This window comes from Pelmatolapia mariae, linkage group LG16_19, assembly GCF_036321145.2.
Source record: "Pelmatolapia mariae isolate MD_Pm_ZW linkage group LG16_19, Pm_UMD_F_2, whole genome shotgun sequence".
Lineage (NCBI taxonomy): Eukaryota > Metazoa > Chordata > Actinopteri > Cichliformes > Cichlidae > Pelmatolapia > Pelmatolapia mariae.
The window spans coordinates 32,347,655-32,364,865 of NC_086241.1; the positions used below are offsets into that span (position 1 = coordinate 32,347,655).

The window sequence follows — 17,211 nt, forward strand, 5'->3', positions numbered from 1 at the left end:
ACATTTTCAAACTAACAATAATGCCAGTATCACTGGAACAATATTTCCCAGTCAGTTCTCTATAACTAATCATTATCTGCTTGGGTTAAGATGTATTTAGGAAGGATATTTACAATTAAATTTGATTATTCTAGCTCCAAATTATAATGCAAGATATTTAAGGCCACTTTAGATACTAAGTGCCCCAAGAGTATTTAAAAAATAGATAAAGAAATAGCAATTCCACTAATATTAAGATTGTAACACTGTTGCTGTATTTTAGTGACTCTACTGTGAATCTGAAAAATAAAACTCATTCAGATGTGAATTAGTCTTTTATTGTGGCACAAGTTTTCATTACAACACTTGTGTTTTCTTTCAGCAGCAGGTGCAGGAGCTTTTAGTTCCCAGTAAGGATCACACTGTCACATTTCATAAGCTGGTTTGCATTAAACAAATGCATAAAGATGTTACTTGTCTTAGCCAGCAGCCCTGGAGCCACTGGCAGTCGTTACAGTCAAGATAACTGTCACATCTAATGTGTGTAACATAGCAACAGCCCTACAACATGTAACTACAACAGTTAAATCCATTGTAATAAAAACTTACCATCTTTTTAACCTCCCCAAACTGGGCACTTGCAAAGATGATACTGTATATAGTTCTTACAAAGGGATCAACTTTCTGTAGATTTCAAAACCTTTTTTTGTTCCAGGCCAAAAAAAGGCGTTAACATTGACGTCTATAGGGCGTTTTCAGTTTGCTTCACTCTGTTAGCTGCAGAGGTTACTGCTTGTAAATCAAACACACTTATTTCATAACAATTTAAATAGAAAGATATTTCAATAAATTATAGAACAGGTAAAGGTCCTCCAGACCCAAATAAGTTATTATGGTGTTTTTAAATCTTTAAAGGCTTCGATGTGGTGCAGCAGAAAAAAAAACTCTTCTCAGGAAACACTCAATGCAAGCTGAAGTGTCATTATCCAGATTGTCTAATAGCCACAGCTTCAACTATGAAAGCATTACTGAATAAACTATTCTTTCTTAGGAAGAAGATGATGTGTAGTTACATGGACAGCAGTGTCAAATAAAATAAAAAAGAAAGAAAAAAAACAAACACTATCCAAAATTCCAGCTCAGGTACTTTCATACATCTTTGTTTTGTTCTTAAATATAACTGTAACATGCTGATTTAACAAAACAAAACAAAACAAAACAAAACAAAACAAAACAAAACAAAACAAAACAAAACAAAACAAAAATAGTAAGAACTCATAATTATATCCAAAAGTTGCAACTTAGTCATATTAATATTACTCTTTGGTGTTTAGAGAAGATTACACTTTAAATCACTTGAAATGCCAACACACAGTTTTTTTAAGCCACTAAAGGGGGGTAATCACACACACTGTTACGCCCACTCACGTCCATTAAGGAGCTCAGTTGGTCACAGTCACAGTGAGGTTACAAAAGCTTCTGGTGAACACAATTACCCCAACCACACACACACATGCACGCACGCACAGGAAGGCAAAATGAAGGCAATGTGGAAGAGACAAAAACTGCATTTTGTTTAATGGCCATTTGAGGTTAGCTCCCCATACTGACTCCATGTTATCATGTCCAGCTTTACAGCATCAAAAAGCAGGTGTACAGCACGGTATGCCTCATGTTTTTTAACCTCTGTGGATAGATTCCAACTTCAGAGGGGATCTTTAAAAAAATATAAATAGTCTTTGCTGTGTGTCAATTAGAATGACTCTCCTGATTGCTACGATGCTGGAGAACAAAAAGAATATTTTCTTATAGCATATGGTTAGTGTTATGCATCTATGATGGTGGCTTAGACCTCACAGTTTTAACAGGTTAAGTGAAAAGCGGATAACTTTGGGGTCTCTGAGCTACATCTCCCCATCATGCGTGCCGTTTGTGTCTTTTGTCAGATAATTCCTTATAAAATGCTTCAAATCTTTTGGTTTGCTGTTGAGACTGTCAAAGAAGTGCTTCTGTCATGGCTGTGTGAAGGCAGACAGGGATGGTGGACCCAAGAGCAGGACTCACGGAGGCAGACCTAAACTCAAAACACTCAGCTTTATTGCTGGATTGCAACGGAACAGAAAACTAACTAAACTGAGAATGCAAAACAAACTGAGCAGGCAGACGAGCTAGCAAACGGAACACACAGTGTAAAATGAGGGACGACGCAATGACGAGCAGGGGAAGAGGTGAACAGGACTAAGGGGAAACAGCTGGGAGACACGACTGACACTGATTACACAGACGAGACAGAGGACCACACAAAACTGAAAACACTGACATAAGACACAGACCTTCAAAGTAAAGCAGGAAGCTCAACACACATGCAGAGACACAGACTCAAAACTGACAGAACAGGAATAGAGGGAGTAACGAACCGAAAACTAACAAATGGCAAATCTTAACAAAAGACCAGAATAAACAAGAACATAAGATAATATTAACAAATACAAAACACTGAGTCATCAGACTCAGGACCATGACAGCTTCTATTTTAAACAATCACATTCTAGTTTTTCAATAGTCTACTATAAAACCAGCAGATAGTTTTATAATCTCTATGCTCATCTTTTGTCAGTCGCTTTATCATTTTGGACAAGCCAGAAGGAGAGGACATCATTTTCTCAATAAATCTAAAAACCAAGTAAATTGTGAGCCAGTGGTTTGATGTGTTGTTATTTTGATGACTAATCTACAGAGAACACTGTACTTGTTTTCATTCAGCTTCATTAATTGAGAAGAACTTTGTTCCTAAAATGAATCATTCAGATAGTGACCACTCACCACCTGGACGTATCAATGTCAGAAAACTTGTGTTAATTGCATCATTGTCTCAGATCCAACAGACACCATCCGAAGCACCCAGAGGCTGAAAGGTAACATGGATCTGAGGACACAGTCTGAAAAAATGTGTCTGCATGTATCGTCTCTCTTATATAATTCTCTTTATTTATTTACTCAGCTTTCTCCCGTCTCCTCTCTGATGTAGTGTTGGGGTCATTCTGAAGCAGTCATCTATAACAGATGTTTGATGGTTGTCACTGTCCTTAAATGCCAGCACTTCCTGACTCCAGGAGCCATTAAATAAATAGAATGAATCTATTTTACATTTACCGTCCTGAGAAATACTTTACAGCATCTTTATTTCCTGGCAACTACACAGTGCCTCCATTTGTCTGACTACCCTAGTGACAGTATTGTTACAGTAGCATAATTTGTCAGTATCTATACAGAACCTATACACAGCACATCTATTTCTAAGTATTTTCTGTCTTAATAAAGATAGAAAACATAAGGGGATGACGGTGAGCGATTGTGCTGATGATCATGCTATTTGGAGATTTTCAGTTAAACTAGCTGATTCATTATAGAAACTATTCAGTCCTTTCTCTCTACAGGCGAATGCATTAATAAAGGTGCTACATAGATGATGTGCCTATAAAATAAAAAGCCTATGCCTGTAATAACGACAGATGGCTAGGAAGCTGTGCTTCAAGAACAATGAAAGGTTACACTCGGAATTGTGTAAATGCCAATCCTTCTTATTAAAAACAGAACATTCCTAAATTTTCTATTGAGAGCTTGTTATATTTCCTCTTTGAAAAAGGGTTTTGGATCTAAAGTACTCGAGCTCTGGACAGACAGCGTGTTGTTGGGTGATACAGAGGTGTAAGAACCACACAAGCATTTAAGAAAGACCTTCTAAAGGCAAATCTCAAAACTTGGCAGCCATCTTGAAACGAATCTGGGCAAATATTTTGAAGTAACACATTTAATACCAATTGCCAGCAGCACATAAAAACTGTATCTGATGAAAAGAGCAAAATGCTTTAAAGTTTCACAAGTTTGCCCCAAAACAGTTTTAAAAAGTATTTCCTACAAGTTATAATTCTACTATGTAAAGTTTTAAGACATTTTTCCTAAAAGGCTCAGTCCACTGAATGAAGCCTATGCTAACTCAAACTCTGATTCAGTAACCCAAGAAGACACTGTACTCTGGGGTTGAGCAGATGACCATATGCCACATGGCTGAACTAAAGCAGCATGGGTTTGAGTCTGGCCCAACGCCCTTTACAGTGTTTTTCTTCCTCTGTGCTCTGTCTCCTAATCGGTGCTGTCCAATGATGGTGAAAAGAACCTTAAAAAGCTGTGCTCTTATTTTGGTTGCTGTGTAGTTTAGTAGAAAGGAAAATAGTTCAGATCAGCTAATCTGTGTGGCAGCCCACATCAACTATTGACTTGGCTGATATTCTTTGCGTCAAAAAGGAAACTCATTATAGGTTGTGCTGCTCAAGCTGCTTTAACCTACAAGTCCTTCAAATCTGCAAGCCGCTTTGCAACCCATCTCCACCCCAGCTCCTCATTTCTTGCTGTTTGTGACTTAATCATTGTCACACCTGTTGTCTTTGATGCCTGCTCTGCTCTGCCTGCTGATTTCCTCTCTCCGGTTTCAAATATATCAATGTCACTGTCAAATAAATATACATATAAAATATATATATATATATATATAAATTACTAAGTCACACATGTGTTTTGGAGTGTTTTTCCCATTTAAGCACTAGGGGTGCAACGATACACAAAATTCACGGTTCGGTTCGGTTCGATACTTTGGTGTCACGGTTCGATATTTTTTCGATACAAAAAAATGTTCATGCCTTTTTAATTTGTCATTTATTAAAATTATAAATATATATTTTAACTCAAAAGTACAGTTTTTAAATTTAATGTTGCTGAAATGACAAAGTAATAAAAAAATAAATATCTGATGGAGAAATCCCTCATCTTTGGAAAAGAAAGTTTATTACAGAGAAATGGCTCTTTCCAAAACAAAAGCTATACTATACGCTTCTTCTGGGGTATACTCTAAGCAGCATATTAAACATATCAGGTCCCCATAAGGAGAATCATGTGCTAACGGCTGTCTAAATGACTCGGGTAAAGTTTGTAGCATGCGTGCTTGTTGTTTTTGTCTGCTTCCACTTGTCTTTGCACTAGGATGATGTCGGAGTAAATGTGCAGTCATATTCATTGTGTTCCCACTAGTGCTGTCAGCGTTAATCTGAAATGACGTTAACGCCACAACACGGCAAATCTCCGTTAACGAGCTACCGCGGATCGCCCCGTGCGTGGGGCTGGACGGCGTCAACACGTTAACGAGCAAACTGCACTAACGCAGTAGTTCCCACCCATGTAATTGAACACTGCGTGGCACATCCGACATACTGTTTTACTTTTGTCCATGATGCGCTTACCTTCAGGGTCATACTTCACATGAAGACCAAAATAGTTCCAAAGGCCAGATCTGAATGAGGGTGGGGGAGGTTCAATTTACCATGTTGCAACGAGCTAAGCTTCTGTCTTGCTAGCTTGCGCTGCGCTCAGTGGATCTGCGCTCGACAGTGCAGCCTAGGCGGAGTAGTCGAACGCAGATCCACTGAGCTCTCAACACAGACAGCATCGTCAGAAGAAAAGTTGATAAAATAAATTAAAAATCTTGTATTGATCGATACACATGCGTACCGAACCGAAAGCACTGTATCGAACGGTTCAATATCGATACGAGTATCGTTGCACCCCTTTTAAGCACCCATTTATCTTTAAATTTGCACACGGAAAATAAATCCCAAATTAAGTCCACAGCACCTCCACAACTGTGAGCCCAAAAGTAACAACTTCGAGATACTCAAGAGATCTTTTGAAGTACAGCAAATCGTGTCCCAATCAGTTAGTTAAAAAACCCACTGTGACTCTTTTTTACTATTCATGTAAAAACAGTAAAAAAAAAAACCCCATAAACAACAGCCTTAACTGTGAGTCGGTGGCATCATTGAATCTGTTTGAAAAACACTTAATGCAAACAAAATGTATACACCAGAATAGAAGCACAACAACTACTCCATCCACTTCACTCATAGTAGTGCCAGCCTTGGAGCAAATGGTTGTGGTGATGTTAGTGAGGGAATCTGAAGATGTTTTGCAGGTGAATCATACACAGTCGCACACATTTCAATCTCAGGGTCAGCACGAGGAAGCTGGCTAAACATTTTGCCATAGCGTTTTTGTCCTTTTTCTTTGATGCTGCCTACTTCTATGTTAAAGTTTCTGAAATCTGAATCTTTTAAATTATTTCTTGAGCGTAGAAAGCATATCACCACTTGCTTTCAACAGCTTCTGGCTTCTTGCATCCTCCTTCACCTTTGACTCACCTTGCATGCAAAACTTGAGCTCTTTGGCGTCTGTGACGGTGCTGGCCGGCATCCTGTCAGGAACCTTCTTGCTCATGCGGTTATAGTTCCTCCTCTTCTTGGTCTCGCCCCACAGGTTGGAGCCGCCATGCATACTGGGAATGTTGAGCACAGCGATGCCTTCTAAGGATGTGTTGCTGAGGTCTAAGATGATCCCATCGCACTAAGGAGGCAACAAAGGACATAATCGGTTAAAAAAAGATGAAAAGATTTCATGTCATGCTTATGACAGACACGTAAGGACACAAAAGTCTAACTATTCAGCTTTATTCTTCTGTATTTCATTTAAGCTGTAGAATGACTGACACTAGGGTATTTATTAATATGCAATGCAGCCTTATCCCAACAGCCATCTATAATGCATGGAGTCCATCTGTGCAGAGATATAGTAATGATGCTACAACTGGAAATATGCATTTGAAATGTTTTCAGTGTGTTTTACTGTCAAAAGGCCTTCTCCATACCTTTACAATGTGCACAGTAATTATCAGGACATAGTCAGGCCCCTCCATATCCTAAAGACCTTATAGTATCTTATTACCCCAACAGAGCACTTGGCTCCCAGACTGCAGGCTGATTCATGGTTCCTAGACTGTCTCAAAGTAGAATGAGAGGCAAAGCCTTCAGCTTTTGCTGAGTTCCCTCTCCTGTGGATCTAGCTCCAAGTTTGGATTCAGGAGACAGACACTATCTCTACTTTTAAGATCAGACTTAAAACATTCCTTTTTAAAAAGCTTATAGTAAGAGTTGGATCAGGCAACTGCTGTTTCCTTCAGGCAATATGCCTTCAGCTTATTCAGCTCTGGCTCTCTTTCACCGTGTTCCACAGTTTCTTCCTTTTAAAAAGGAGGTTTTTCTTCCCACTGTCATCAAGTGCTTGCTCATAGAGACTTGTCTGAATTTTGGTGTTTCTGTACTGTAATATTTGAGATGACTGTTATAGTGAATTGCTACTATACATATGTATACTGATATATATACTGAATAAATCAATTAACGTGTTTTATTTGAAACGTGTTAACATGTTAAGCTGATCTACACTGAGTTAAAAGGTCACAGATGCTTTAAATTGCTAGCCTCAGCGTGTAAAAGAATAAGAGAGTGATAAATAGAGTGGGTTGTTATGACTACGAGATTTATTCTGTCCTGATGCATCACATGGACAGCGGCCAAGTGTACTGTTGTGTGATGTAACAATAAAACACAATAAGTTGGCCTACTGTCTATACATATTGAGAGGAATTAACTGATAGAAAGCCATTCCATTTGGCACTCCTGAGCCTCACTCTGATTTATGTATCTAACATCATCTAGATTCAGCAAATAATTCACCCTATGTCAACAACACATTGCTGTGACTCAGCAAGCACGGCTGAGCAGTGCTGAGTCAAAGCAGCCACACATGTCGGACTTCACTGTGTGCCTAAGGCATGCAAAGACAACGCAGACGTGCTATCACCTAGCGTGTGAGTGTAAAACTGTGGAGCACATGTGGAACCTGATATAAGTGTACATACACACTGATGAGTGCAGAAACAACATAGCTGACTGCAAAACCCTTCACTTCTCTCATTATGAATAACATTCACATCTTAAAAAGTTATAATCACACTAAATGGCTTTACCAGTGAGTATGAGTGCATCTCTTTAAAGGTGACCTACTCTGTTCATCTCCAGCTCTATATTTTTATTCCTGGACTCTACTAAAGTAGCTATGCATGATTCACAGTTCAATTAACTATATCGATTGAAGTACTCCATTTAGTAATCATTTATGTATTTCTGTTGTAGGATACATAATATTCTACTGCTTGTCTTTTACACTTCTGAATCAGTGACAATGACATTGACCAAACAACCCAGCAAGTTTTATCCCAGTCTTTGGCTGTTTCCAAAATATGTCATCATAGACAGCTGTAGATCTGCAGCAACAGTTGCCTCAAAGTGCTTTATATTGTAAGGTAAAGATGCTACAATAATACAGGGAAAACAGAGAAAACCAACTGTGAGCAAGCGTTTTGGTGACAGCAGGAGGGAAAAACTCCCTTTTAACATGATGAAACTTCTGGCTTAACCCTTTTCCGATTGAGGACCATGGCCACAGAGTTGGACATGCTGATTCTCGTTCCTGTTGCTTCACACTTAGCTATGAACTGTTCCAGTGCGAGCTGGAGGGCACCACCTAATGAAGCCATCAGAACCACATCATCTGCATGAGCCAAGATTCTGAGACCGCTCAAGTGGAAGCCTTACATCATTAGGCAATGCCTAGAATTACTGTCGCTAAAAATTCTGAACAGAATCAATGATAAAGGCCAGCGTTGGTAGAGCCCAATACCCACCAGGAATAAGCCTGACTTATTGCTGCCTATACAGACCAAGCTTTTGCAATGGTTGTATAAGGATCGAATGGATTGTAGCAACGGGCCATAGCACCTCCTACAGAGCAGCCCGAGGGACACGGTCGAATGCGTTCTCCAAGTCCACATAACGCTGGTTGGGTAAACTCCCATGCACCCTCTAGTATCTTTAAGAGGATGAAGAGCTGGTCCAGGGTTCTACGACCGGGACGAAAACTGCATTGTTCCTCCTGTATCTGAGGTTTGATTAATGAACAGCATCCTGACATAGACATTCCCGGGGAGGCTGAGGAGCGTGATGACCCTATAGTTTGAGCACATCCTCTGGTACCCCTTCTTAAAGATGGGAACCACCACCTCGGTCTGCCAATCCAGAGGTACCATCTGTGATCTCCAATCAAAATTATAGAGACTTGTCAACCAAGAAACCCTGCAACATCCAGAGCCTTCAGGAACTCAGGGTGAACTTCATCTACCCCAGGGGCCCTACCACCAAGACAAGAAGTTTTTTAACTACTTCAGTGACCTCGCCCCCGGTGATCGGCGAGTTGTCCCCCTCATCCCCAGACTCTGCTTCCTCTATGGAAGATGTATTACTGGGATTAAGAAAGTCCTTGAAGTTTTCCTTCCATCGCCCGACATTATCCTCAGTCAAAGTGAGCAGCGCTCCACCCACACTATACACAGTTCAGGTAGAGCTCCGCTTTCCCCTCCTGAGTTCTAATAGTTTTCCAGAATCTTTTCAAGGGAGTCCGAAAGTCTTTTTCCATGGCCTCCCCAAACTCCTCCCACACCCGTGTTTTTGCTTCAGCCACTGTCTGAGCCATTTTCCACTTGGTGGACGGGTGGCTCTGCCAGTTGTCCCCAGCGCACCTTCACTATACATTTACGTGCCCCAGGTTAATCCAGCATCCTCCCCTGCCACCTCATCCAACTTACCACCAGTTGGTCATCCGTTGAAAGCTCAGCACCTCTATTCACATGTGTGTCTAGAAGATACAGCTGCAGAGGTGAATACATGATCACTAAACTGATCATCGACTTGTGGCCTAGGGTGTCCTGGTTCCACATGCACGCCTGTGAAATGTGGCTTTATCTGTCCATTCTTGCCTTTGACTCTCCCTGCCTGTACATGTGTCTGCTGTTTACTCTACCCTGAGGGAATGGTCACATGTGAGAAGCTTCTACTGTGTGTTTACATGAAAGGCCTGCTTTGTAACTTGCACAGACAATCTCAGAAAGCACTTTGAGCGCTGGCTGCTGAAGGCTAAGGAGAAGAATATATTATGTGATCATTTCTGAAAGGCTACGGTACAAGAACAAGCTTTGAATGTGTTAAACAAATCTATTGTTTGGGTTTTTTTCATCAAACTACCCACAGACTTGATGATTATGTTTTGAAGTCCTCAATGTGCAACTGTGCTGAATAATTCTGCTTTAAAACAGGAGCAGGGGGTATATAAAAAGTCATATTAAGCTTACATGAAAAAAGTCACGACATCTAACAGCTCAGGTTTATTTGTTTCTCGGTTGGCTTGAATGTTTGATTAAATAACAGCTTGATATCCAGCTAGAACCACAGCTATAGGAAATCCTAACTAACACTCAGAGAGGAGATATATTTGACTTTTAAAAGAACATGTAGTACTGCAGTTAGTGTTACAAGTTACAAGATTTGAGATTCATTTAACTGATTACGTTTTCACTAGAAATGTATTGCCTTGAGGTCAGGGTGACCTGTATCATTTGTTATTGTGTAATAATCTCATCAGGGTACCAGCAGTCTCAACTATTCTCATTTGTTGTTCTACTGGAATCAGTTCCTTTAATTATTGCTAAATGTTCCTGAATTTGCCCACCACATCTACCAATTTAAATGTCAAAGGCAAATTCATTGTCATCACATTGGTTGTGTTGCGATCCAACTGTGATATCGCCACAGCCCCGTCACCGTTTATACCACTACCACTAGCTGCAGTCTTTTCCTGAATGCTAAATGCCAAATGACACTCTGAAAACTCTGCTGCTGAGTACTGGAAGGAAACAATCAGTGGACTCTTTGTTTTTTAGCTAAATCTTTTCAAGTTTTTGCAGCATCTCCTTTTTATAAGCTTTCAATTTCTCAGGTTCTGCAGCAATGTATCACTGAAACAGTGGAAAAACTTGGACAACTATCTTTAACCCAACCGCTGAAAAACTGAGAGGTGCACAATCAGCTGAAACACCACCAAAGGGCAGCTCATAGCAGTGGATGCTACAATGGCATCAATGACATTTTGTTCCTAAACTAAACTGGACACTAGGAAACACAGGCTCGGAACATGAGGGGAGAAACACAACACAAAGACGCGACGACGAGCAGGGGATGACAGAGGACTAAAATACATGACGGGGTAATCAGGAAACAGGAGACAGAAGGGAAACACAGCTGGTACTAATTACACAGACGAGACGGCGAACAGAGGCTGAACACAGAGCAGGACTGTCAAAATAAAACAGGAAGTACACGACAGACCAGAGACCCAGACTAGACACTGAACAGAGGGAACGCTGAGTACAGGGACAGGAGCAACATGAGACACGACTGACTGGGGAACAAGAAGGCAAACACGAAGACATAACTAAACCTACACTACACATGGGGGCACCAGAACGAAACCTAAGAACTGGAATTAAGAGAGCAAAGAAGGACTAGAGCGTTAGAAATACAAAACAGAAACCACGATGAAATCAGAGATTAATAATAATAATAAAACAAATCAAAACATTTGGTTACTGACCCAGGACTGTGACAGTGTTTTACAGATAGCTGTAGACACTCGCTAGCTATGTCCCAATTCATAGGCCGCATCCTTCGGAGGCTGCATTTGAAGGCCGATCACGTCACAGCCAGGCGATGAAGGATGTCCCAATTCGAAGGCTGCTCCAAATGCAGCCGAGAAATGTGTCCTTCATTTCCCAGAATTTGAAGGATGCGTCGGGTATATCCTTCGTTGACCAACCTATCCCAGAATTCATAGCGCGGCCCAGCCAATTCCAGTTTCCAACAATGGCGGCAGCTAGTTAGTTTTAGTATTACTCTTATTACTCTTTCTGGGTCACAAAATAAACTTTTCACATATTTTCAGGTGAGGATGTAGCTGTGTAAACATCAAATATCTGCTCGTTTTATTAAGACATCACATATTTGCAAAAGTGCTCTGACGTCTGTTACCGATAGCTCGATAGCTAACCGGGTGGTCAAGGCTCATTAGAGCCAGCGAGAATAGTGAACTCTCGGCACATTGTTTTCAGACCCCATGCGGTCTTTCGCTACTCAGGTTAAACATGATATATAAGTCACTTAGATAACTTAAAAATGTTATTGTTTGGCTTTTTCAATGTTTTATTTGTTCCTAAGTAAATCGGTTTGACTGAGATTAAAGATAGTTTTCACACACCTGAATGAACATCAAACTGAAAACTGATTAAACAGAAGTGTGAGATGGTCGAGAATTTACTCCAGTGTCCTGTTATATTTTAGATAGCAAGGAGCAGACTGATGAGTTTATTAAACTCCACAGAGACAGCGGTGACGCAAATCTGAAGGCTAGACTGTCCCATTTCACAGCTTTGCACTTCCGGCCTTCTCGGTCTTCAAAGGACCCGGCCTATGTAGACTGCGAAGGCCGGGTCCTCCGAAGGATTCGGCCTATGAATTGGGACAAAACTACTGTTACACCTCTCCCCTGACTTCCTCCTTATATATTGACGATCTTCACTCCTCAGACTTTTGTCCCTGTTTCACTTCCTTAAGAATGGCTTGGTGATCAGCCAACTTTCCACTGAGACACTTTTCTGATGAAGCTTCAGTGAACAGTAGATGGATCACCTGAAGGCCTAGATGCATTTCTCAGGTCGGCTGTCGGGTCTTTCTTTTGGTGTTGCTTAAGGACATAACTTTCATATTTCAGTTCATCTGCTGTAACTTTTTAAGCGTGACATTTCTTTCGGCCTCCACTTGTCCAGTTTCCTCAAATTGTTTAAGGACACAGTACATACTATGTTGAGATAGGCAGAGTTTTCAGCTAATAGCTATTTGGGACTCACCTTCTTGGTGCATAAAAATTAAAACTATTTTATGCTTATCAAACTGTTACCTTTCATATTTTTCAAAGATTGAACTAAAGAATTGGGAACAAATGTGCTAAGTTATCCTTTGAGTTATGTGTGTTTCTATTGTTGAATGATTCTTAGGTCAGTGTTAAAAGGCTTAACAAACCATCAAACAAACAAAAAAATCAGGTACAAGAAAAGAAAATGAGTGACAAAACAGTCAATGTCAAAAGAAACACTTCTGAAAGACCTCTAGAAACCCCAGAGAAATTTGAAATTTGCTCAAGACCACTTAAAAAATTACAAGAAAGTCTAGGAAGCAAAATATAAAGAAATGAGGGGTGGCTCAAACGTTTAGCACAATACTGTAGACAGTGGAATGACTTTTGATCTGAATATCTCATAACATGATGTAAACATGAGGTGTTTTTGAGTTGTGGAGGGAGGCAGTGGAACGTGAACCTTGTGGGCTACAGAGCTCGTTTCCATTTCTCGTCAGTGCCTTCTGATAAGGTATGTTTCTCATGTGTTTTCTCGGGGTCTTGCTGTGCTTTAAGCACCCAGGTGACAGATTATTCAGCGCTGTATGACAGAATGAGGCAATCAGTGACTTTATGGAGCATTAATCTGATGATGTGCTATGAATAGCCTGCCTCATTAATACGAGCAAACTACTTTGTTGTAAACTTCTGACACACTTTTTTCTTTTTTGGAAAAACATTAAGTATCAGCGCTATAAAGAGTTCCACAGAAAGCCAAAGTTGTTGGTATCTATTGTAACAGGATGTTTCATATTTATCTTTTTTGATGCATCAAATATAGCAGGTCTTCAGTATTTAAAAACAATATTCCAGTGTTTTTGTCATCTAACCAGCCAGTCACTTTCAGCCATTACTCATCAATTCTGCATCAGAGACAGCAGCTTTGATAAGACTGTGACTCACCTCCACTTCTATGCATTCGTTTAGTTTCTTGCAGGTGGCTGATATGGTCTCAGTGGTGCCAAACTCAAAGTACCACAGCTTGTTCTTCATTCTGAGGAGTCAGAGAGGACACAGAGGACAGACATTTTTTTTGGCAAACATATCAGATAATACTCCCACTTCATAAGTACTGTGTTTTGAGCCTACAGCACGATTTGTTCGGGTGCAGTGGACACATATTGAAGCTGTCTGCTGCCTTGAGTCATCTCACATTTTCTGACAGTTCAGGACAGCTTGTGGTCATGTGACCTTAGAGTTCAAAACTCCATCAATGCACCCTGTAGCTAGAATGGGGACAGTAGCATTGGTGGCATTTAATGCACAGAAAGTTGACCCCGCCATCTGTCAAACAGGCGTTCTGCCATTCTCATCGAAACCATCCTGTGAGCTGCAACGTGAGCGTTGCCTCTGGAGGGGACATGGGGTGAAACATTGCTGGTGGTGGCTATAGTATCAGGGCAACCATTACTGTGATTCACAACATTCAAAGCAAACCATGGGTCTGACTGAGCAAAGGTTCATTTCTGCCCTGCAGACGGATTTGTCAGAGGTGACCTGATGGATGCATTTTTGTTTATATCTTCGTGTCATTCATTGCTGTTCTGTGACTGGATAGTGGCTGAATGATACGGTTTTCAGTCAAGGTGAAATATCTGCTTGATCAGTTGTTCAGATGACCTCAAGTGCCCTTCACTGGTCCACAGTCAAAAATATCCTAATTTCATTCATTATTTCCTCTGGGGGTTTAATAGGACCTGGTTACAGGCGAGTCTGGTTCACTTTGCATAACATACCGTGAAATTAAAGGAAGCAAGAAGTTAGTTGCCTTCTTGATCACTGGGCAGTGTGGATCTTCTTCATACATGCTGTAGACCAGCAGTCCCCAACCTTTTTTGCGCCACGGACCGGTTTATGCCCGACAATATTTTCACGGACCGGCCTTTAAGGTGTCGCGGATAAATACAACAAAATAAAACTAGTACCCGTACCGAAAAAAAGAAGATTTATTCATAACACACGTGAAAACACCCAGGAAAACCGAGTTAACGATAAAAACGATAACAAAATAACGCTGAAAACCGATAAAAACCCTGAAAACCATACATTTCACACCTGAGCCTCAACTCTCGCGGCCCGGTACCAAACGACTCACGGACCGGTACCGGTCCGAGGCCCGGTGGTTGGGGACCGCTGCTGTAGACGATCCACAGTATTACAGTACTAAATAGTCTGAAGAACTTTCAACCCTGTGAGTTCTAACATTGTATTTATACTACTGAGTTAAATCTACAACATAGGTCTGTGCTAAACCCAAACCCCCCTGAAACCCTATACTGTTACCTAACTTCCCTAGAAATGTAACTACACATTGTGTCGACACAGCCCACAACTATTACGATTGGCCTGTTTAGTACTGTTGATTACTCCTGTACATTTGTAGATACTTTGTCTCTGCAGTTTTTCAATGGATTAGTGACAGAAGAATATATAATATAAGGATTCACAGATGTCAGCAAATTCCTGCAGGGAGATTGTCAAAACTATTGGAGTTGACCTGAGGGAATGAGAGATGGAACAACTATGGTTGCCTCTGAAATAAAAAACAAAGAAATTGACAGCAACAAAGAGTAGAGACCCGAGAAGGGAAAAGTCCCAGCATTTTATTTGTTTCTATCATGGCTGGTACTGTATATAAAACATATACACCGGGATACCACCACAAGCATAAATGCTGGCAATAGCATCAAATACACACACAAGTTATATTTTAGCTCAGCTGAGATTCATGGCAGGAGTCTAAATCAGCAACCAGTCATCTGTGTTGACACTAAACCTACGCCATTAGAATAAGTCATTTTGTTGACCAACAAAAAATAATAATTCTGACAAACACAAAAAACACCCCCCCCAAAAAAGTGGGGATACTGTTAAGGATTGGGGCCTATCACCGGTCATGACTTGTCATGATCACTACGTGTGAAGTACTAAACAGGGGGTTCCTAGAGCTTCTAGCTTTAACATAGATGGAAGATAAAGGATGACCCTGCATATTTATGCAATCACTAAAAGTGGTGCATGTTTAATGAAATCACAGTAGGTACACTGGTATGTGGAAATATTGCTTATACTAATAACATAGTTATTGACGCAACAGCTTTGTATAATGGAGGTATGACAGCACCAAGGTTAGGTGCAATCCTAGCCCAACACAATAGGACATTTCAAGCAGAAGCTCTTTAGAAAAGTCTCAAAATTTAACAGAGCAAAATAAGAGACAGAACAATACTGAACAGACTTCAGACATAGCATTAAAATCTGTAATTACTCTTCATGTTCTTTAAAAGGTAGCACGATTGTCTTAAGCTGATACACTTGTTCACATGTTTTTCTTGCTGCTAATTGTCTTTCTGTGTCTCGCGCTTTCTCTTTCACCTTAATTCCTCCCCAGAAACCTCTGCTGCTGTCAAATCAGGGGATTATGAGCATATTTGAGATCACAATTAGGAACAGTTGTGATTCTCAACGAGGCGAGCTGCCTAACCTCATTAAGCTGCTTCCACTTGAGACAGCCTGTAAAAAAATGCAATTAACTCATGTCCCCCTCCCCCCCTTATGGACAGCGAGTGCAACAGGGAGGCAGACTACTTCCTTAAGCCTTTCCACCATTATTCCCATGTTTCTGCACTAAACCTAATGCAAAACTACAACAAAGGGGATCGTAAATAGTCTAAAAAGTCTAACACTTTAATCTCTCATTATTAGTCTCCAGTTCAGCGTGTGCTGAGCCCTCAGTTGGCTTTCACAGCGTACTTCCAAAAAAGAGAAGTACTTATTAATTCTATTCAACTTTAACAAGTACTGTCTGGTTTTTAAGATGACACATCTCCTTCAGAGAAACCAAAAGATTCAAAGAGAGTGTGGAGAACAGAGATTGGTGGTGTAGTAAGGTACAAGGTGAAACTGTGCTGTTATGAAAACACAGTTCAGGTGCTTCACTACTTCAGTACTGCTCGGGGGCTCCAAAACCCTCACCAGTATACTGTGCCTTGGAGTTTCTTGCCCTTCCTTTCAGATAAGCATCTCCTTAAATCACTAATATGAAAAATGACTTTATGACCCCACCACGTCTTTTCAATCCCTCCTCCTCTCTCATACCTGTTGTGAAATCAGAAGGATACGAGGTCAGGGAGTAAAACTAATTAGCAGAGAATGTGTCCTGACTTTGAAAATCAGTGCAGACAAAGCACAGTGCAGTCAGTGGTATACAGACATATAGATACTCCCATTTCTATATAAAATGGAGTATCTATATACTAAATTGGTTTTCTGCAAGCAGAAATTTCACCATGTTGGTCTTAAACAGTGTGAAAAATAGAATAGAATAGCCCTTTATTATCATTGTACATGTAAAATGAAATTGTAGGTGCTCCACAATATAAACTGTAGACAGCAGGAATAAATAACAAACAGGAAAAATATATTAGGAGGGATATATACAAAACAAAT

At 40.4% G+C, this 17,211-nt stretch overlaps 1 protein-coding gene across 4 annotated transcripts in view; it reads right to left on the reverse strand.

Annotated features, from left to right (window-relative positions):
* LOC134646422 (diacylglycerol kinase beta) overlaps positions 1-17,211 on the reverse strand; it is a 156,088-nt gene that overhangs the window by 25,191 nt on the left and 113,686 nt on the right. For all 4 annotated transcript variants that reach the window (XM_063500312.1, XM_063500313.1, XM_063500311.1 and 1 more), the window contains 2 exons: positions 13,666-13,756; positions 6,228-6,429 (listed from right to left, as the gene is read on the reverse strand). In XM_063500312.1, coding sequence (XP_063356382.1) covers positions 6,228-6,429; positions 13,666-13,756 — 293 coding nt within the window. The remainder of the gene's footprint in view (positions 1-6,227; positions 6,430-13,665; positions 13,757-17,211) is intronic.